At 38.7% G+C, this 24,214-nt stretch overlaps 1 protein-coding gene across 2 annotated transcripts in view; it reads left to right on the forward strand.

The window, feature by feature from the left end:
* edil3a (EGF-like repeats and discoidin I-like domains 3a) overlaps window positions 1–24,214 on the forward strand; it is a 197,711-nt gene that overhangs the window by 125,018 nt on the left and 48,479 nt on the right. For both annotated transcript variants that reach the window (XM_041788413.1, XM_041788414.1), the window contains exons 6-8: window positions 6,496–6,651; window positions 7,632–7,776; window positions 9,717–9,901. In XM_041788413.1, coding sequence (XP_041644347.1) covers window positions 6,496–6,651; window positions 7,632–7,776; window positions 9,717–9,901 — 486 coding nt within the window. The remainder of the gene's footprint in view (window positions 1–6,495; window positions 6,652–7,631; window positions 7,777–9,716; window positions 9,902–24,214) is intronic.

Genomic DNA, 24,214 nt, shown 5'->3' on the forward strand with positions numbered 1-24,214 from the left:
TTTACAATCATACGCTGCTTGTTTGTATCACTTTAAGCTATGGATTTCCCTGTCTAGAGTGCAACATCTTAAAAGATTTAATGCAATTTTGAGGCGCACTAGTGGAATCCAGAGGAGTTATTTAAATTCCCTGTCTATGACTGAGGTTCAACTCTACTGTTTCTTTGTTGACTAGACACACTAAACTTTCCAGCATGACTGGAAATCCCTTTCTTTACCTACCCTAGCAGTATAAACCCTTCAGCCAGATGTTGGTGCTAAAATTAAGGAAGGAAAAGCAATTTACAAAATGCCCTGTAAATGGGATTTACATGAAATTTGATGCACAAGTCCTCCTCAATGTAGTCTACAAGAAAGCCTCCCGGACCACTGGAGTCCACCACGATGGATTTCTTCCACTTTGAATTTTCTGATCTCATCCTCCTCCTAAATCAAGGATTTGATTGCTACTAAATGTTCTGTGTATTTTGAGTGAAGCATATTAAAGTTGCATAAGGCTTGTTGATATCTTAATTCATTCTGAAATGACTGACCTGTAATATTATGGTGGAGCAGGCCTAAGCAGAAAGATGGCCATAACTCAGTGACAGTTTCACCAGTCATCATAAATGTGGGCAAATAACCCCCGGACCGCACCAGTCGTTTTGATCCTCACCCACCAAAAATACATGAAAAACACCCTCCTCTAGGGAAAGATCACATTACTGAAAATGGGGAAATCCTCAAACTCAAACCAAGAAATCAAATAACTTAAGCTGCACTCCTCTTTTATTGGTGTTAGACCTGTTAAATGGAGAAAGGAAAGCAGAGGCTGGAGCTTTGCAATCCCCACCCAGCAGGGTAGGGATTCACAGGGCTGTGGTGCCAAACACAGCTGTAGCTCAAGGGAGAACCATGAAGCAGCTCACAGTGGGGTGACCTATTTCAAAGTTTCTACCAAATACATCAGACAAGTGCAGCCTTTTTACCCAGTCCAATAGCAGATCCTTCTGGTACACCCTTCATGGAACCAACATGTCTTAAGATTTAATGTGTGTGTTTTTACTTTTTATTTTTTCATAAAAAAAATATAATCACAGTCTGACATTTTGATTAGAAATCCAACAAAACATGATTATGAGTTAATGAAAAAATAGAATAAATCAAATAAATATGTAGCATAAAGGAAGATGAAAACCAAGATGTATTGCCTCAATCTGTAACAAGTTTCTTTCTTAGTGTTTAAGTCCACATCATAATCTTCACTCTACCCTAAGTTCCCTGTTGTCTGTCAAAGTAAAAGCAGGTCTCTATCCGAAAGGGAAGTAAATTACCCTTAATTAAAGACATTTCAAAAATTGAAATTGAAACAGAACATTTTAAATGTGAAATAGTGGACTAAAATGTAACAGAAAGGGCAAATTGTGATAAACTACAGAATTCTGATAACACTTTGATCAATTGACATCCTACTTTAAATATATTTCTTTTTTCTTGAGGTTTGCTTGCTTTTTCAAAAAATTTAACTGGCTCCACTGATAGTGAAGAATTGTGTATTGAAATAAAAACGGCTGCTTGCCAATTTCATATGATGTAGTTTACTCTTCTCCAGCAGCAGATGCATGTGTTTTCTTGCTCTGATTGGCCTGTGATGAATATAACAGATTCAGCATTCATCCATTTGTTTTCTAAAGAGCTCTGCCATTCCTAGACACCATGTATGGACTGTTGCCTAGATGGATGTGAAATACATCCCATGCCATGGACATGTGAAACAGTCTGGCGTGCCAGGTTAACCATCATGCAGACTCTGTGAGAAAAAGGATTGAAAAGAGTCCTATATTATACAATATATTATACAATAAATTGTAATTCCAAGTCTAGATTTCATGTATTTTAATTACGTGCTTTATCTTTTATGTTGTTATTAAGACTATAAAGCAGCCTCTCCAAGACTTCAGTTCACTGCAGCCACAGTTGAGACCTGAAAATCTCCTTGGACCCACCAAAACAAGCCCTTGTACAACCAGAACATGAGAAATATTTACCTTTCATTTGTCATATTTTTGTCTCATCAGTGTTTGTGGGGTCACAAAGTACAATTAATGAATCACTGACAATTTTTGTTTAACCAGACATCTGCAAAGTCACCACTTATTTTAGAATATTAATTTCTGTAAATGTACTTTGTGGCTGGGATGCAGATTGCCTAGTGGTTTAAGGCGGTGGTTGTCAACTGGTCCAGCCTCAGGACCCACCAATATCTCGGACAACAAATTGCAACCCAAATTTCCAAAAAAACTCAACAATGCATGTTTAGTAAATAAAAATGTTGCACTCAAGGTCTTGGAGGAGCAGAATTTAGAATAACAAAAGACAGGACCAAACTTACATGCTTTACACCCCCTTTCCCCATGATAAAGTGTCAATTTTAGCCAATTTTCTAGAGATCTTTAGAAGTTACCTCATTATCTTGGTAGAAGCCACTTTTTTATTTCAGGAAAAGACAATAAATGTCTCTATATATTGGTTAAACATTTACACTGACCCATTATCATAATAAAACAGAGTAAAATAAAAGGTATGTATGCATGTTCTTCATAGACTTTTGACACCATTTTTTTCCAGGCACATTTTCCCAACCCACCAAACAACGCTCCATGCCCCACAGGTGTTTTGCCCACTCTCTCATCTCTGTTTCTGGCTCTATCCCATGTCCTCCTCTATGAATAAAGGCAGAGAAAGCTAAAAAACAAATGTGTTTCTACTTTGTGGCCCAGTCTATTCCCACATAGCATTAATGTTCCTAAAGACAATGCTAAATGCTTATAATCGGGAAATGAGTGGTGTAGTAGAATCATTAACAGTGTATCATGAGTTAATCCAGCACCAGTTAAACCGTGACACCAGTGGTACATCAGACAAAACTGGTTTATTTTATTTATTTATTTATTTATTTATGTATTTTTTAATTACTGTAAATGGTCTCTTGTGGCCCACCTGGAGTACCTCTAAGTGGACTAAAAGTGGACCGAAAAAAATCAAGGAAAATTGATGTGAATTGTCTGGTGTGTTCTTTTGGGGTGAAGCCTTCCTTTTTTTTTTTTTTTTTTTTTTACCTTTGGGCAGGAGTTGAACAAAACCTCACATAACTTGACATCAACACAGAGTGAGCAGAAATTCACTGTAACTGGTGTTAATCAAAATCTAAAATACCATCTGGTTTTATTAGTGATCTTGACCTATTACATGTTTGATCGTAACTCAAACTGCCTTTGATCAGTCCTGATGAAACTCAGGAGACCTCCTGTGTTGTGTATTCAACATGAACGCCACATTTTGTTCAAATATGATAAACAGAAGACGAATGGCACAACTCTGAGTGTGCTGTTATTGAAGTGCTGCAGGCCTTGTGATGTTGACATGAACATTTGATTGGTCTCACTCTTTAAACAAAATTAAACAGATGAAAGTGATTTTTTCCAACTTTGTAAATTCTCTAACATGCTTGTCATTGTTCGACTTACAGAGCTGAAATCCACACCGCTTGTGGCGATATAGTCTTTGTTTCTTGTTAAGGTTTTTGCCATGTCAGGTTACTGGCTCTATGCCTAATATTCACTCAGTACTTCATAATACTTCTTGTCCATTTGGCAACTGAAAAACAGACAGGAATGTCTCTAACATTTAGTAAAATTGAGAGCTAGACAAGCCAAGTTGTTTTTCTTTGTCCTGGAAATTAAGCAGCTTAGTTCAACTCCAGTGCCAAATCATGAATGAATTATTGTCATCACCGCTTATTTACTTTTCCTCCTGTGTTACTGACTTTGACAAGAGTGTTACAGTATTAAAATGCTGAAATAGCCTTATGTTATCATGCCCTACTTTTTTTATTCACTGTAAAATAAAGTCAGTGTTTGTGCTTGTGTGTGTGTAAGTTACCCAAACACAGCCATTTCTTGGACACTACAGGCTTTGACATGTTGCTGTGAGCTGAGCTGTCGTCAACTGCCATCAGCTTTATAGGAAGAAAAAAAAAAGATTTTTTTTTTTTTTTTTCCGAATTATTGAGTCAATGTTTGGCAGTTTGGCAGTCAACCAGCAATGACTGTGTCAGGACAAAGAAAGTAGAAAAATATAGATGTAGCATGGTGTGAGAAACAAACAACACAGCATGGGGAGGCTGCAGCTTGTCCATCAAACAAGACAGCAGAGGGCTGTTAGGAAGACTTTTGCTGGAGATGATGCTCAGATGGGGATAAATCGTTTGACGGCCATTGTGTCACAACCAATCGGAAGCACTGGTTTCTGTCTTTCTTAAAATCTTCTAAAACATGCACAAAACTTTTGAAAATATCTAAGCATATTCTAGTTGATTTGCTAGTTTGAACACAAAGAGCTACATTTTTCATCCTAACTTTATCTGGCTTCTCTCCAGCCAGCATCCTAGATCAATATGATATGTGAGGGCACCTTTTATTTAGTCATAGAGCAGACACCCATAAACAAAGACTGCAGCCCTTGATTCACTGGTTGCAGGTTTGAATCCCAGTCATGTCTCTCCCCGTGCTTCTGGTCTGTCTTTAGCTGTCATGTTCAAATTAGACAAAAATCTCCCCCAAAAATCAAAAGATATGTGAGAAGGCAGGGTAAACTGAAATGTGAATTCAGCAGTTAATACTGAAGAAAACTCCCCTCTGCATCGTGGGCAGGGGGGTAAAAGCTGTATGACCTGTTTGGTCTTTATATGAAGCTACTTCTGTTTCCAGCGTGTTCTTTCCCCCTTTTTTATACTGTGAATTACATGTATCAGTGAAATGTTGTAAACAATGCACTGTGGCTTCCACTGAATCATTTTGACCTCATATCCAACAATGAAGGACATGTGAGAGAAAACAAAACTTTCTAGAAAGTTAAGAGTTAAAAACCTCACCTGTGAAACCTGATTACGAAATGTTTCATAAAGCCTAGTGAACAGCGCCATGAAAACATTTCAACACAGCAAGTGTAGCTTACATAGTTCTGTTAGCTGCATGCCAACAGAGCTATAAGTTAAGCTTACAAAGCAGCTATGTACGCAAGCTTTCTACATGGCTAATCTAGCTTTAGCTACATTTTCTAAAGTTAACCAAGCTATACACAACAGAGCTACGTAGATAACATAACTAGAGCTAAGCTCATACAGCAGCTGTGTCGGCTGAGCAGATATATTATATAGCCACATCATAACTACATAAGCTTTATCTATGTTTGCTAAAGCTCATGCTCCTAAAGCTAACCTAGCTACATTAGCTTATGTAGTTACATTGATTACGTAACTAGTGCAGCTATGAATAGCTTAAGCTAAAGCTAGCTATGTTAGCTTTAGCTAAAGGCAACATAGCTAAAGTAAGCCATCATTCGTGTAACTACATAATTTAAGCCAAAATTAGACCTCTGACCTTTTTGTATTTTTGAAATGTTGCTTAGTCTGTTGTGTTTACAGTACAGTTTTTTCATGAATGTTTATGAATAAAGTTGAAAGTTGAAAAATATTTGTAACTGGTTAAAGGTTGTACCCACAAATCACAGCACTTTCTTTCTCAGATATACAGTGTCTCAGATGTACGGCCTGTACCCAAACCCCTCTCTATGATACAGGCTTTGTTACCAACACAAGTAGCCACTGTAGTTGTTCTTACTGCCGTGCTGCCACAATATTCTGATTTAGAAGATGAGGATTCTGTTGTCCAGAGGCTGTGTTAGGTTATACTAATTTATAATTGAAGCACTGGGTGATGGTATTCAGCACAGGAATGCTGACACCAACCTGCAAAAAGGACTGAAAGTTGGTGAAGCCACATTCCATAAACCAGTTTTATATTACCTTTTATTATTATTATTCATTTTATTATTATTATACAGTGTGAAAATGTTTTATTGTTGCAGTGTGAGGTTTACAGAATGTATCTACTTGACTTTAGGCCAGTTGGCTAAATGGAATCAGAATTTCCATTTAACTGGATAGGATAGTATTTGCCTAATCAAAACCCACCTAATTATTCCAATACCCCGACCCTGCAACGTTGGCTTTTGCATTTTTGTGAGATTGGTTCAACTTTATCAGTTGCCTCTTAATCAAAATCTCCTGCTAGCGACTAACATGTCAAACCTAAGCTTGAACACGTAACACATCCATCTCATTAAATCATATTAATCCTGCTTTGTGCACTTTGAACAGGATCTATGACAACTCTAATTTCTTTCCTGTTTTTTAAGCTTTTCCTGTTCGCTCTTGGAGTAACTTCACGTTGGCGCTATATTGACAGCCTGCACAGACTTGACAGACTGGATCTGCAGCATTAGGATTGATTTAATGTTTCATTTGATCAGTGATTTTTCTGAATAAGATGGATGGCCCTGGCAGAGAAGATACATGGCGCTGCACGGATTCCCATGATTACACACTGACACACATTTAAACCATCAGGAAATGAAACAATGATTTCCTAATTCTGCCTTTTATTAACTTAACAGATCAACCTGCAGAGGAGAATGAGGGTCACCGGACTAATCACTCAGGGTGCAAAGCGTATCGGCAGCCCGGAGTATGTGAAGTCTTACAAAGTAGCCTACAGTGATGATGGAAAGACCTGGAGAACATACAAAGTCAAGGGCAAAGATGAGGATATGGTGAGTCACACACATTGTCATCTCTACGCTCGTTTTCTCTCTAAGACATCCCACACTCACACATGGCCACACTCAAACACGTGCGTGCACAGCGACTAGAGACTGAGTCAAGGGCAGGGTGGAGGACATGATGAGATGGCTTTTTAATTAGCTCACACACACCGGGCCCATCTTGCTGCCCCTTACCCCCCTCCACTTTTATGACTTCTAGATTGAATTTTATACTATTTGGGGATGAACAGCCACCAAATAGGCCACACAGCATTCTATCATTCCTGACAGCAAACCGCCGCTGTCCTCCATTTGGCTCAGCTCCGAATGACCCCAACCTCCAAACTTGTCCTCAAATTTATTACATGGAACAATGAGTCAGGACTTGAATATTTCATATTATCCGTCTGGTTTGCAGTCCCTCTTCTATTTCTCTGTCTATTTTTGGAGGTTGTGACGCTAAGACTAAGCCGGGAAGAATTCCTGTACCAAAGGACCTGTCAGTGTCTGTGAAGTAGCTACATGCCCTGATCCTTGATAACATAAGTTGTGGATTTTTTTCCACATCGACCTGTTGCCATCCTGTGACAGCTTCTATTTCCTGTTTCGCATGAAAAGACACTGCTCTGTCGCTTTGCTCTTTCTGTCTCTCTGGCTCTCACGCATGCAGTAAATCAGTCACTCAAACCAGACGGTCGCCATCAGACTATCTCAGGTCAGCAGGATAAACCACTCCAGAAGGTATATTGATATAATTTGAGCACTAATTTAAAACACACCACTGTTCTTATGAATTATGGCCTCAAATGGTGCGAGAAATTGTCTGTTTTTCCCTGTAATTCTAGCTCATTGACCTTGAATGACAGCAATTTATTGAGTGTGTGGCAGACACTAGAGAGAGAAGCCGATAGACTGCTACATTACCGCATAACTGATGTTCCACCATCCTCCCCACCCCCCATCTGCTGTTATTTCATCCCCTGCTACAGATTTTCAGAGGAAACGTCGATAACAACGCTCCATCAGCCAACTCCTTCACCCCTCCCATTGAGGCCCAGTACGTGCGCATTTACCCACAAGTCTGCAGGAGGCACTGTACCCTACGCATGGAGCTGCTTGGATGTGAGCTTACAGGTGAGTGAGCTGACTGTGAACACAAATAAATCATAAAAGGTTCTTAGTATACCTCCTACACAGTTGTTTGATTCTGCTTTCCTTAATGTGACAGCAGCACTGACAAATGTACTTGTTTTTATGCTTCCCTGCAGTCAGTCCCAAGCTCTGAACACAATATCTTAGCATGCCTCATGGGCATTCATTCAAATGTTGCACAAATGCCCAATGTGTCACTGTGCCCTCATATTTCTCACCGTTTTTGTGAATACAACATATGTATCTACTGTGGTGACCCTGGGGGTTAAAACCTACAACAGTCCAGAAATGCAGTGTTTCCTACAGACATACCAGGGATGGGCTGCCCACGTATATTTATGGTTGTCCAAGTGTGTTCACAGATGTACATACTGTATATAATCGGCATTTGATAGAGACAGAAGGAGACTAAGAGAGATGTCCACCAGTGCATTCCTCTTATAAACGTACTGGTCGTGGTGTATGTATGATGTTAAAACTGAAGCTTCCAGTGCCCAGTTTTAATAGCTAATTCTTCTGCAGCTGCTTGCTGCCAATGTTATCCTGCACTCTCGGTTTAGAATGACGGTTGCAGTACACTTTTTCATCAGCAGTAAACATGCACATAAAAATATTTTATCATAATTAAAGTAAAGTGAAGTAGCCTTAAGTGAGCATCTTTATAACACTTACTGTGGAGCAGTAGTTCTAAATCTCAGGTCCAGGCAAGATCTTGGGTGGGGGGGCCGTTCGCTCCGGTGTTGTCAAATTAAGATGTCCATATATATATATATGTATATATATATATATACATATATATATATATATATATATATATATATATACATATATATATATATATTTTTTTTTTTAATCATGATTAGAAACATTATAAATCAGGGGCAGCCTAAAAGATGGAGATAGTCTGTTGATTTTTGAGCAAAAAGTCAAGACTTTTAGAGAGAGAATGAAGCATTTTTAAATTAAAACCTATATTTACAAGAAAACAAACTCAAATTTCATTGTCTATAAAGTCAGAAATTTACAAGAAAAACTTGACATTTTCAAGTTAAAAAAAGTCCTAAATTCTGACATTTAAAACTGAAAAACGTCAAGTTTTAAAAAGGGTAAATTTACCGCAGTGTACTATCAGAAATTTACAAGATACCAAACTGAAAACAGTTGGATTTTCGACATTATAATCTCAACAAGACTGGCTTAAAACCTGTTATATGCCCCAGCTCCTCCTTCATTCTGCTTCTGACTGGATCAATGTCATTCTGTTGTTATTGATGCCTGCTCTGCTCTGGGGTTTTTTGCTGCGTCTCTCTCTGCCTTAGGCCTCCTTATCGGCACAGGAAGAGCAGGAACATGAGCTGTTCCTGCTTAATACCTCACACAAAAGCTTGTGCAAGGCCAGGGGGATCCCAGAACAGCCGCACTACCAAGTATAAATAACAGCTAACTAATAACAGCTATCTAATAACTGCTAATTAAGAAAAATTTAAAGCTGCAAATCATGTGTGTTTCTTGAAAAAGTGGTCTGAGAGTGGCTGAAATGTTGTTTGAGAAATATTGTGATGTTAGAAATTTCATAAAGTATTTGTTAAAGTAGACTAATGTTTTGACCTTGATGGTCAGTGTTGTAAAATTCTGCACATTTCTCTGCAGGATTTTCTTTTACTTGAATTAAATTTATCAGCATTTAGATATTTGTCAGTGTAGGGTTTTACCCTGCATTTCCAAAGTAAGACACCTTCATTTATTTTGTTAAATGTAGTGGAAGTCTTCCCTGTACCTACTGTACATACTTTAACATAGGCATGGATGTCAGCTGTAAGCTTGGGGGCAAACTACAAAATGTTGTAAATCAGGTGTTTTGGGCAAAAGTACGTATAAGGTCATGAGGGCTGGACAAAAATCTGTTGTTTTGTTGTTGCCAGGCTGCTCTGAACCCCTTGGAATGAAGTCAGGTCATATCCAGGACTACCAGGTCACAGCCTCCAGCATCTTCAGGACTCTCAACATGGACATGTTCACCTGGGAGCCTGGAAAGGCCCGTTTGGACAAACAGGGCAAGGTCAATGCCTGGACAGCTGGACACAGCGACCAGTCACAGTGGCTACAGGTAGGATGCTATCAGAGCTTAATCTCTTATCTGTCCTCCCTAATGTAGAGATTAAATCATTTTATTAACAGGAAAATGAAGAGCAGACTGCCAGGTTCTTGCAGATAGCTGCTTTTCACCCTGCTGGAGGATTAGCTCTCACCTCTCTGGCATAGTAATTGATGGTGTGTACATGGTAATGCATGCCAATGGCTTCAATTATTTTTCAAGACTAAGACTTCATTGATGTGTACACTGTAAGCTATGAAGGAAATTAGATCTTGACATACTACCTCCATTAGCTAGCTCTCAGTATTATTCATAGAAAGTGTCAGCATTAGTCAGTCACTTCTTTTCTTCTTTTCCAGTCTTTTTTACTCTAACACCCACACTGCTTCGGCTGGAAGAGTCTATGGTTGTATTTCAGGCTTTTTATCTGACTGAAACAGCCAATCTGGTGTATTTGTTAAAAATACAGCAACTGATGGGTGAAAATTTCTTCTGAAAGGGACATGGCACATCTCTAAATGAACATGAATGAACCATTCTTTCTGTTAAGCTATATGTGAGACAGAAGATTGAAATACGTATCAGCCAGGCTTACCCATGCCAGCCATGCCCTCAGATATGGCCTCATATATTGGATTTAGTTTATTTTCCCTTAGAGATAAAAGGTAATAATGCTCTTTGCTTTTAGAGGGAGAAACCGTGCCCTACCCGAGCTGTTAAACTGATAGCATTGAAGAAATTGTGATTTGGATCGTCTTCTCAGGGAATTGAAGATCAGAGGGATTTCTCTGATTTCTCAGCCTTTCGGCTACTCGCTCCCCACCCACCACCTCCCGAGCGGTGACACAGTTAGCACTCTGTAGTCACACCGTGTGGTCGTTATTAGATCGGTCAGGTTTGGAGTCAGATATGTTTTTTATTAGGCTGAAAGCTTTTCTCAGACATCGAGCGTATGTGGGGCTGTGTGTCAGAGGAGACAGGTACTTAGGCCAGGCCCCCGTCCAGGCCGAGGAGCTCGGCTTTAACAAAATTGATTGCAGCGGGTAAAGGAAAACTTGTGGTCTCATATGACATGCAGTGCTGGCAGGAGAGGGGGAATGCTGTGCAGATGAAGTAGGAAAATCAATGGCTTCCACTGCCAAGGACCATTTCTGTGCACCCAGGCTTATATATTATATCTGCTTCTGGAGAAGTAGACATTAAGAGTTATATAGTGGGGACTGCTGTTTGCACATTTATACTGATACACTGTAGGAACTGACTGATTTTTTATATGCAATGATCGTCTTTGGTGCATTTGTCTCTCTCCCAGAGTTGGTATCTTCCTTAACCAGTAACCATGGCAAATAATTGGTTCTCAGTGACATCACTGAATGACTTTAAAGCTTAAAGATTAATAGAATTAATCAGCCTTAATGACAAATTAAGTATTCCTATTAATCATGAGGACTGCTCTGGTGTGTAGTGGGAAGGTCTGTACAGACACTGAATGTCAAACTGGATTTCTAAAGGCATTACTTTGAACAAGATATCATTTTGTCTCTGAACTGCCTTGCATACTAATTTTACAATAGATCTGTTTGAGCCTTTGAACAATACATACAGTGCCTTTAAAAAGTATTAACCACCCAGGAGATTATACCCTTGAAATAGATCAATCGTGGTCAATATAATTTGGCTTTTTTGACAGAAAAAGTGCTTAAACTTTGATGTCAAAGTGAAAACAGATTTCTATAAAGTGATGTTGATTAAATAACGTTTGTAATGTAAAATAAGTGAATGCATTAATATTCATCACCTTCAAGTCATTATTTAGCAGAAGCACCTTTGGCTGCAATCTCAGCACTGAGTCCATGTGGACAGGTTCCAATCAGGCTTGCACATCTGGACACTGCAATTTTACTCCATACTTCTTTGCAAAAAATGCTCAAGCTCTGTCAGGTTGCACAGGGATCGGGCATGGACAGCTCTTTTCAGGTCCAGCTGCAAATTCTGTATTGGATTGAGGTCTGAGCTTTGGCTCAGCCTCTCCAGAAGGTTCACCTTGCTGTCTTTAAACCATTTCTCTGTAGTCTTTGCTGTATGCTTCGTGTCATTGTCTTGCTGAAAAATAAATCTTCTCCCAAGCTGTAGTTCTCTTGCGGACTGAATTAAGTTTTCCTCCAAGATTTATCCATTTTGCCTTATTCATTTGACCTTATGCCTTTACAAGCCTTCCCGGGCCAGCTGCAGAGAAGAATCCCCACAGCATGATGCTCTGTGCTTCACAGTGAGGATGGTGTGTTCGTGGTGTTACGCAGTGTTTGGTGTCCACCAAACATAGCGTCTTGTCTGATGGTCAAAAAGCACCATTTTGGTCTCATCAGATCAAAGAACTTTCTTCCACTTGACCATGGAGTCTCCCGCATGCCTTTTGGCAAACTCTAGTAGAGATCTGATGAGTTTTCTTCAACAGTGGCTTTCTCTTCACCACTCTCCCATAAAGCTTTGGCTGGTGAAGAACCCGGCCAACAGTTGTTGTATGCAGAGCCTCTCACATCTCAGCTGCTGAAGCTTGTTACTCCTTCAGAGTAGTCATAGGTCTCCTGGTGGTCTCTCCCACTAGTCTCTCCTTGCGTGGTCATTCAATTTGTGAAGACGGCCTGATCTAGGCAGATTTACACATGTGAGGTATTCTTTCCATTTCTTAACAATTGATTTAACTGAATTTGGTGGGATGTTCAGTGCCTTGGACTTTTTTGTAGGCATCCCCTGACTTATACTTTCAATAACCTTTTCTCTGAGTTGTTTGGGGTGTTCTTTTGTCATCATAGTGTAATGGTAGCCATGAATAATGATAAATCAGTGACTGGACCTTCCAGACACAGGTGTCTTTGTACTACAATCACTTTAGACACATTCAGTGTACTAAGGTGATCCCCATTTCACTTATTGTGAGACTACTTGAACCAGTTGGCGGGACTTCTGTTGAATTAGGTTAGTCACTCTAAAGGGGGTGAATGTTTATGCAGTCACTTATTTTGCATTTTATATTTAGTTTGTCATTACTTTTTAGAAATCTGTTATCAATTTGACATTCAAGAGTTTTATTTTTTCAGATAAAAAAGACAAATTATATTGACTAGGATTTATTTATAAAATCAATAAAAGGGTAAATCATGCAAGTGGGTAAATACTTTTTATTGGCACTGTAGATACATACTGCACTTCTGTCTAAGAGTCTTAGACCACCATTATTAGACTTTCAAGATAATACTTAATTATCCCATTTTAATTGAATTTGCTGCTGATATTTGCCCCCAGTTTTAACAGTGGTTAAACAAAAAAGCTTAAGTATACATAAAAGGTATTTAAATAATACAAGAACATTATTGATTCCAATATTTGATAAATAATTAATTGAAATTATGCAAGTTACAAGTGGAGAACATAGTTTACAGCAGACTAAGTACAATATGGACTTTAACAGCAAATTTTAAGAAAAACACCAGAACAAAACCTGTTTGGAGGTTGTCCAAGCTGGTGTTCTTTACATGCAGAAGATAAAATTACAAAGAGGAAGGCTGAAGCAGAATCTTTCAAGAGCTTTTCAAGAGAGGAGCCGAAGCTGTTGGACTGAGCTGCCAAGTGTTCCAGCTGGCAGAGGCTGATTAGTTGTTTATTGTTTGCTTTAATAAGTCCACGTAGCTAAGAGAAACTACCAGAGAGGCAGTAGACCCTTACACAGAGTGGCTGTGAATGCCACAAAGGTTTTATGGTAAGCACTGTTCCAGGACTGTGGAGATTTTTTTTTTTTTTTTTTGGATATGGTAAACATTCCTCAGACAGAGACGTAAACAAGGTCGAAGAGGAGTTGTTGTGTTTTGCAGGCTGCTCAGCAAGGACCGACTTCTCCTGAATCACCATGTAGATTTCAGCTCGGAGTTCTGCAGCAGTGAAAAAGTCCCAGCTGGTAGGAAGGGGAAAGCTCACTGTTATAGCTTCAATCTCAGGGAACAAGTACTACTTTTAAAAACACCTGGATTCATTACATCACCCTCTCTTACGCTCATCCTCTCCTTTTGCTCTGCTTTGATGTTGAGATTCTTGATTCACCAGTGATAGGCTGGGATGTGGCACTGAAACATAACACTTTGTAAAGGCATGTTCACATTGAGCAGAGCTTATCTGTTGAAGCTCCGACTTTAAAATACATCCAAATGCTTGCATCAGTATGAATTTACTATAAGAAATGAAGTGTTTTATGGGTTTTGTGGGTATAAATGGTACAGAATTAACTGTTTAATTCATAATGCGTTTTAAGAAGGTTAGCTGTTCATAAGCACACATATTTATATTGGATTCTCAAGACTTTGGTGGCTCAAAGGTGCGTTTATATTGGCTATGAACTACACAGTCACTCACTGACATTGTGTCAGAAGCATCTTTTCCCTCTGTTATGATTCACCGAAACCTTCTAGATAAATAAGTAGAAGATAGTTAGGGAGTTTATTTGGACAGGTTCTGTCTTTAAAATTAATATTCAAGATCAATCAAAGTACTGCACTCACCCTTGTTTAACTATACAGAAACCTTTTGCTGTAGTATTACAGTTCAGACACATTCATTTTGGAACATTTCATATTGAAACACTCACTAAGCTCCAGACAAGCAAATCAGGACACCATAGCCATGCATTAAAAATACAAAGAAAGTGGTTAACAAGCCAAATAAATAGTAGTCTGTATTATAAGATGGTTAAATGTTGTATGAGAATTTTTGAATATATATATTTATATTGCAGACATTTTTGGTCAAATTTAAATGATGACTAATTTCAGGAAAACTCCCACACAGTCTGACTTGAAAAAGAAACTCATGTGTCCGTACTACACTGTCCTCAGGTTGAAGGCCTGTGTACACTGACATGTTTTTTTTCTGTCCAAATTTTTTTCATGTTACAAAAGAAACTCATGTTGATCTTATCATGTTTTCACACTGACACAGAATCTTTCGTCCATGTTTTTGAGAACAGGTCTACGTTTTTGTTCGTTTGTTTTTTTTTTCCGCATCAAAAGTCGTTTTAAAGTATGATTGACATCTTAGAGCGTGTGGTGCTTCCTTCTCTCACTCGCTTACTCCCCTCCCCTTTCTCTCTCCCTCCCTCCCTCCCTCCCACAGAAATCACTCTTGAAACACTGATTAGCACGTGTATTAGATGGATATCAACTACAGAAACAAATGAACGCATAAGTTTGTACTCACAGCCATGTAGGGACTGAATAAAAATGTTGCTTTCTAACTTGGCACTGTACTATGACATGCAAGCCGGTGCTGTTTGATGCTCTGAGTCAGGATGGACAGTCCCAGTGTGAATTTAAGGAGTGACTGAGCCACAGGCTCATCCTCACTGCTTACAAAACAATGATGGTTATTGAGCATCAATAAATGGAAAATTTTTTATCAGGATATCTCTGTACTTGGCCTCGTTCATCTTTCATCAATTGCAACCAGTCGTCCTGTCCCTGCAGCTGAAAAACACCCCCATGGCATGATGCTGCCACCACCATGCTTCACTGTTGAGATTGTTTTGGTGCCTGGTTTTCTCCACAAATACCCTTTAGAATTAAGACCAAAAAGTTCAATCTTGGTCTCATCAGACCAGGAAATCTTATTTCTCATAGTCTGGGAGTCCTTCATGTGTTTTTTGGCAAACTCAGGTTTCTGTCTTGCACTGAGGAGAGGCTTCCGTCGAGCCACTCTGCCATAAAGCCCTGATTGGTGAGGGCTGCAGTGATGGTTGACTTTCTAGAACTCTCGCCCATCTCCCCACTGCATCTCTGGAGCTCAGCCACAGTGATCTTTGGGTTGTTCTTTATCTCTCTCACCAAGGCTCTTCTCCCCGGACGGCCAGCTCTAGGAAGAGTTCTGGTCATCCAAAACTTCTTTCATTTAAGTATTATGGAGGCTACTGTGCTCTTAGGAACCTCAACTGCAGCAGAAATTCTTTTGTAACCTTGGCCAGATCTGTGCCTTGCCACAATTCTGTCTCTGAGCTCTTCGGGCAGTTCCTTCGACCTCATAATTCTCGTTTGCTCTGTGAGCTGTAAGGTCTTATATAGACAGGTGTGTGCCTTTCCTAATAAAGTCCAGTCAATTTAATTAGATACAGCTGGACTCCAATAAAGGTGTAGAACCATCTCAAGGATGATCACAAGAAATGGACAGCACCTGAGTTAAATATATGAGTGTCACAGCAAAGGGTCTGAATACTTATGGCCATGTGATATTTCAGGGTTTTTTTTTAAGAAGTTTGCAAAAATGTCTACAATTCTGTGTTTTTCCGTCAAAATAGGCTGCTGTGTGTACATTAATGAGGAAAAAAATCAATTTAAACGATTTTTGCAAATGGCTGCAAATTAACAAAGAGTGAACATTTTAAGGGGGTCTGAATACTTTCCATACCCACTGTATATTTAACAAACCTCAAGCTGTCATATTATTGTCTAATCACTGTTTTTTCTCTGTGTATAGCATTTTTCTACTAGTCTTAATTTGCCCCCTGTCCAAAAAGGAGTTGACAAGCTGCAACAAGGAGGGAGGAAGAAACCCCCCTATCAATTCTAAACCATCCACTGAAATTAAGAATAGGGAATCACTTTCCTTCATTTTTAGCAAATACCTTGGGCATGCATGAAACCTTCACTTCATTTGCACGTGTTTGAATTGAAGCGTTGCCTCCAAAGGTTACAGAACAAGCTATGAAAGTAGTTCCATCCTTGTGCTTCATTTGTTATCCCCTGTCTCTAAGGTTTTCACACCTAATTATCTCCTTAAAGTGATAAATATGTGTGCTGCGTGCCTGTGACACCCTGATAATCACCCCTACCTCTGTAATGGAGGATAGGCTCAAACTTGTGTGTAAACTTTGAGAGAACCATTTGGTCCCTATGCAGATGACACATGGGTGCGAATGTGAAATTGAGCATAGAGTCATTGACATAAATCAGTGCACACCTTTCACTTATGTGGCAATGTCGAACCCCTTTTTTTTTGCTGACATGACATTTATGAGCACCAAATAGAGTCAATATCAATTTAAATGTTTTTCCTCCATCATTACGAAGCATAAGACAGAAATAGCTTTGAACTGTTTGGCTTAAAACATGCAAACACTCAGCTGCAGCCATGATCACACTTTGTCAGTTTTTTGATTAAAGGGAAAGCGGTTAATTCACTGGATCGAGGGAACTTAAATATAGACAAACATTCAGAGCCGAGCACTCACAACAATTAAGCAAATGACTGCTGTGAGAGGGGAGGCTTGCATAGGCAGATGCTGATGAGGTGAAGAGAGGCAGCCTAGCAGGAAATGCCTGCACATGGTGAAAGTGTCTGCTGGAGCACTCAGGACCAGGGAGAGCACAGCGTGAGACTATAAACCTAGATGACAGAGACAAGTGGATAGAAGCAAGTAAAGTGAACACAATTGTATGAAGCCTGTTGAGCTGCTGGTAGTGGTCTATCTCTACCAACAGTGTGACTGCATACATGTCTTGATTATCAATGTAATAGTGCATTACCCTTACAAACATTTCAGGCATACAAATAAATAGAGTGTCTGATCATTGGAAAAATGGGGATAGACTCATACTGAGTGACTACCGTGGTGGTCATGGGGGATTAATGCTCAGTATGTGTGATGATGAAACTTAGCTTGAGTTTCACAGACACACTGTGTTCACCATAAGAGCCCAGAAGAAGGATATGAATGGGTATAAAAATAATAAGTCATGCTCCCACAAAATGTGTAAAAGCTGGCAACGCTCAGAAAACAACTCAGCTGTTTGACAGAAATGGGTTGAGACTGTTTGTTTCCTGTCTTTGATTTAAAATCCATCTGTACAGTACAAGGATGCAGTCAACAACAAATTTACTCTTTGCTGGATTTGACAAAGCAGCAATTTGGACTCCCTGAAAGACCTTGGATATTTACTGAATAAGGATAGGCATTTTCTGCAACAACAATTTTCAAGGACTGCCATTATACAGTAACTGATCATCCTTGTATTATATATTATAGTTTACTGTTACAGGAAACGTGTTGGACACAGATCATCTGGATCTAGACTATTATTTACTAAATGCACACGCCACTTTATTAACATGTTGCCAATCAGAACTTGCTACTGCTGTGCTTTCCTCATATTCTACATCTTTGGTGATGTGATTGTGGCTTGTAGTCCTGCTTGACAAATGCCTTCAGCTCACGGAAACCTTTTTCTACAAAACTCTATACGATAGGTCAATACGATTTAATATAATACATTACAATGTAATACAATATAATCAATATGATTTGATGTAATGTAGGATATGATACGATGCAGTCATTACGATGTGGTCAATATGATATGACAACCAATATGATACGATACGATACAATATGATACACTTCACTGCCTCACTTGGTGAAATTTGATCTGCTTCATTGTGCTGCACACATTCAGTTACAACTAGGGTTAAAAAAGAACTATTGAAGAAACAACAATCCACAAGTGAATAGCACATATCAATGAAAAACACAAACAGCTAATATTTTACACTTATCATACTTGGTTTATCATTGAACTGATATTTCAATGACATGCAGGTGGAATGCCATTCCATATTTTTGTCAAAACAATAACAAACATTACTTCTTCTGGTCACAGCTAACATGGGTATGGTGTAAAGCAGGGGTGTCTAACTCAATCACAGCAGGAGCCATATATCACAGCATCAGTGTTACTGTGTGTCCATGTCAAATAAATGCTAAATGAATGAGTTTAAAGGCCCACATTCTGAGATAAAAAGTCAACTTTAGAAGTCATAAAGGTTAAAATACAAAACTAAATGTCAAAATAATGTTTTTAAAGGTGAATGTATGAGATAGAGAGTTAAATCTTGAGTTTAAAGGTCAAGATATGAGATCAAGACTTTAAAAAATCAAAATAGAAGATGAAATTCAAAACTGTGACTGTAAAAGGTCAAAATATGAGATAAAATTCTATTTCAGGAGTTTAAAAAGTGAAAATATGGGATTAAAAGTCAAAGTTAGGAGTTTAAAAGGTCACAATATGAGAGAAAAGGTCAAAAATATGAATTGTAAAGGTCAAAATCCTAAATTTAAGTCATAATCTTGAGCTGCAATGTGAAAATATGAAATGAAAACACATTAATTTCTTTTCCTCATTCCTGACTTTTATCTAATTATTTCTACTCTACCTTTTCATAATTTTTTTAATTTAACAAGGATTTTTTTAAGTCTTCGAGGTTAAATTTAGGTGAGCTAGTTCTAATTAAGATATGATATGATCTGGGCTGGCTGGGTAAAACTGCACCATGGGCCGGATTTGGCCCCCGGGCCTTGAGTTTGACATCTGTGTTGTAAGGTTTAGGTTACCAACATCAAAAACCTGACCTGACAAACCTGATTAAAATACATTTAATAAAGCCAAGTAAACAGTCTGCTTACAGGAAAAAGGCTGTCCTCCATGAAAACATTCTCATACAGCCATTGTACCTTCCACAGCTGCGTTAGCTATGTGAGACACATAGATAACAGAGTTACATAGCTAACAGAGATATTCTGCTAACGAGGCTAATGCTAAGCTCACAAAGCAGCTACATATCTATGTAATCTCAATGCTAAGTTAGCTTCAGCTACAATTGCTAAGTCCCATGTGGCTACAGCTAACTGAGTTATAGCTAATGGAGCTCAGTAACTAAAACTAACCTCACTAAGCAGCTATGTAAGCTACATAGGTACGCTATCAACAAAGCTACATCAGTTTTAGCTACGTTTGCTTAAGCTGCATTGCATTATGTAGCAACTATACTTGAATATCTAACGTAGCTATGTTAGATTTAGCTACGGCTAATTAATCTAATTTTAGCCACCGTTTGTGTACTCTCAAACAGTTTTATATATTTTTCTCTGTTTTATTTATGAAATGTTGCTTAGTCCACAGTGTTTACAGTATGGTTATTTCATCAATGTAACTGCCAGAGATTAAAAAAAGAAAAATTGAAAATGTTGTACAGGCAAATTACAGCACTTCCTTTCTGAGATATAATGTCTATCAGATGGACGGTCTGTGAGAGTGGCTGTCAGAAATGTACCGTCTACAGCCAGAGCCCTCGGTCATAAATGACCAGCGTGTTCAAGGAAAGGTTTGGAAGAACGTCTTGTGTTTCATTAGTACTGGGTTTAAATGCTCATTAAAATAAGTATGTGAGAGAAAGATACTGTTTTATTGTCTGAGGAAAAAAATAGTGGATTTGTACCCATTGATGAGGAAGAACACAGCATCATTAGGCAAAGTGGGGATGAATAAAATCTTGGGCCAGTGTTTTTACACAATCATTGTTTTTAGGCCTGTTGTGAGGAAAAGTAGTCGGCAGAATGACTTGGTTTGACATATGCAAATGATCTCTCAAAGCTTATTGAATAAAAAACATTGTAGATAAACGTCACAAAGGTTGCACCAGAAGGCCATAAAGACAGGCTCTAAGTTGTCAGGGGTTTGATAACGTAGCAAAGGCTGCTCAGAGAAAAGTTTAAAAGACACTGATCATCCATCGCACTGGCTTTTACTTGATTTTATCTACTAAATATGCTCAATACAAGATCCAAACTCTATAAGCAAAGCACTTTTTTGATGTAAAGTCTCCCAACACAAAAGGTGGTGGCACAAGTTCTACTGCAGGACATTGCCAGCTGGGCAGAGTACAAGCAGCACTTCAGATGGATGCCACCCAATTCTTGATCCAGGATGATCAATCTTGTACTGGCCAGCTGCACTGAGTCACCTTCTCCTCGTCCTGTGAGTGACAGAGCCTTTTCTGTCTCATTAATCTCATTAAAAGTTACTCAGGGCAAACCTTAATTTGTCAATTCTGCTCGAGTGAATAAGCACGTTTTTGCTTTGTGCCGCAACAATTAAATTCAAACACTTGTGGGAACGAGATACTGCAGTAGAACTGGCTAAGCAGAATGAAGCACGTCCTGCAGAGGTGCATTTATATGGACGGGATAAAAGTAATGAGTGTTGCTAGAGGCGAGGCACTAAATTTATGTTAGGGCGTTTAGGCTTCTGACTGTTTGTCAGGGTGGAGCAAGAATTAATAAAGCGTCAAATGAAGACACTTTTGACAGTTGAAGTTTAAGGAATTCCTTTTATAGAGAGTAAATATTAAAGGGAATACATTTGCAGAGTAATTCTTAGTTTCATTTTAAAGTGTAGCTTTTTCTGTGCCTTATATTTAATAATAACAGGAGTAAGTGTGTCCAAATCAATGTTATATTTCTGTTTTAGAAAACACATTAGAGCTGACAGCTTTTAAATCTGTGTGAATTTTCCCAAATAAATCAACCTAGAATAATCTATTGATGTTCAAATTGTATTTTAGGGATGCATTAAACAATGTATTGACACACTAGGAGTTATGTTACTTCAAATAGATTGTATTGACAGTAAAAATGTTGAATTTCTTCCATTGTTGCCTTTCTAATGTTGCAAATATGTTTCATTTATCCATTCTGTATGTAGTTTTCATTGTCCTCAAAGTGCTTCTCACATTATAAGACTTTTAAAGTCCTTTTGAATCTTTTTTTTCCTCAAAAATAACAACTGCATTAATAAAAACCCATTAGATGTTACAGTAATTGCTGCCTCTGTTTGCAGTCTGTTCCAAAGCATCAGTACATTTTGACACTTCACACAGAGCATCGTCCCACGTGGAGTGGAGGCTAGAAAGGAACAATAAGTAGACATAATGCGAGATTGATACCCGCTCAGTGCCTGTGAGTGTGCATTTGTTGTAATCAAACCGGGTATTATCATTACACCAATTTTGCCGAGCAGAGCTTGCTAATCAAATCGCTACCTCAAATACAGCAGCGCTGACAACAAACTCCATTTCTTTTAATCAATAGAATTAGCTGGGTGTTTGTTTCATCCATCCACAGAGGAGAATGGCTTTAATTTGTCCCATTGAAACTCTCAGCGCTTCTTGAGTGTTTATGCAGCAAATATGAAGCATGTCCTTTCTGTGCGTAGAGAAGCTGCCTCAGAGAGAGTAAAAGCATTGTAGCATGAAAGGATTTAAGAGGGATTTTGATCATCTGGAATGGCACTGATCACGTCTTTATTTCAAGAACAAGAGGATGGCACTTTGTTGAATTCATGGGAAATATGGACTGTAAGAATAAAGGAAAACTTTCAACAATGTGTCGTCTTCTGAGTCCTTCAAGCTTGACCCTCCCCTTCCCCCAGTGGACTCCTTACAACCATGAATTGCGAGCGAGTACATAGGGTGTATCATCCTAAATCCAGCTTTTTTATTATAGTTCTATTGATCTAGTCCAAACTAGATAACAGCACTTTTCTCTGTGGTTTGGGCTTTACAGAGTTCTAATCACATTAGGTGCACTCTTTATTCTACCGGCTGTTCAGCTTTTTAGCATTATTTGTCGAACCACTTTCCACACAAAATTGAATCAATAGGAGCAGCACCAGCAGCCAAGTTTTCTTGCTGAACTGATGAAAGAAATAGAGTGTCAGAGGGACATCGTCTCCAGGTGTTTGCTTTGCAATCAGTGAGAAGCACAAAGCCATTTAGACACAGATGTGATGCTGCAAATATGTCTAGCTGTATTGACACTGTATTGAGCTGCATGAAAAAGCAGCTTGGATTCAGACCTTGTAGGACTTTATGTGGCAGTTACACCCAGCATAACATTGGTTTCATTGAATTCCAACAGATACAGTGCCTGTAAGAAGTATTCACCCCCCAAAAAATTACAAAAAAAAACCTTTTCAATATTAAAGTGAAAATTGATTTCTACAATAAGAATTAAATAAAAATATGTAAGCTAAAATAAGTGACCTCATAAATATTTACCTCCTTTAAAGAGACTGACCTAGTTCAATACAGGTCCAGCAAACTGTTGCTAGTAGTCTCACAGTTACTGAAATGGCGATCACCTGAGTGCAGTCATTGTGTCTCAAGTGATTTTGTTAAAAAGACACCTTCCCTTGAGGGCCCAGTGACTGCTTAATTAGTATTCCTGGCTACCATTACACCATAAAGACAAAGGAACACAACAAGCAACTCAGAGAAAAGGTCATGGAAAAGTAGAAGTCAATGGAGAATTTGTAGCTGGTCTTGAAAAGGGCTGTCCATGCCCGATCCCAGTGCAGCCTGACAGAGCTTCAGCAGTTTTTGCAAAGAAGCATGGAGAAAAATTGCAGTGTCCAGATGTGCAAGCCTGATTGAGACCTATCCACACAGACTTAGTGCTGTGATTGCAGCCAAAGGTGCATCTATTAAATACTGACTTGAAGGGGGTGAATATTTATACAGACACTTATTTTACATTACATATTTACATTTAATTGACTTTACTTTGTAGAGGTTTTAAGAGGTTTTTTGTATTATTTTTTGACAAGCAAGCCAAATTTTATTGACCATGTTTGATTTATAAAATCAAACATCCAAAGGGGTGAGTACTTTTTAAAGGCACTTTATACACAAATATGGAATGCATTTAGGGCATAACAGCATGCTTTCTATTTGTCTTAGTGAAGCATTTGTTGACTATTTCAGAGTTATAGCACTACCCACTGATAGAAATCTTGTAAGCCAGAACAGCAGATGTAACCATGACTGCAAATTGCTCAGCCAGCTCTTACTTTGGCAGCTGTACCAGGCTAGTTTCAGAGAGGCGAGATCAAATTCGCTCCATTTATCTGTGTACAGTGTGTGCATGATTATAACACTTGGCAAGATGGAGATCGCATTAAGAAGGATGGTTGGGGGCAATTATCAGCCTTCTCTATAGGAGTATGTCAGATGGACCTGGATATCAAACTTCCAGCTGCCCAGTTCGAGACTCCTTTATTTTTCAGATTTTTTTCAAACCATTTCAGACACGAACACTGCATGCTGGTTTGAAAATGTTGCCTGTAGCTACTGCTTATTCAATCATCTTGAGAACATTATCCAAGATTTGAAAAAGAATCTTAAACAGGATCCACTCTGAATTCAAAAACATGCCTGATGTTAATTTCATTAAGGCATTATCGTCTGAGCCTCACTGTAATCCTGTCCAATAGGGCTCTTTCTTTTCTCTTTTTTATCCACTTTCCCTGCAGCTAGTGTGCTGATTCAATTAGCTTCCAAATGAAGTTATGCTAAATCCATCTGCTTCCCTGATTCAATTGGATGTTTTTAGCTTGCCCTCCCTCCCTCCCTCTGTGTCTTCAGCTGTACAGGTCTGCTTTGAACCTGTGTAATGTT

This window comes from Cheilinus undulatus, linkage group 5, assembly GCF_018320785.1.
Source record: "Cheilinus undulatus linkage group 5, ASM1832078v1, whole genome shotgun sequence".
NCBI classification, from domain to species: Eukaryota; Metazoa; Chordata; class Actinopteri; order Labriformes; family Labridae; genus Cheilinus; species Cheilinus undulatus.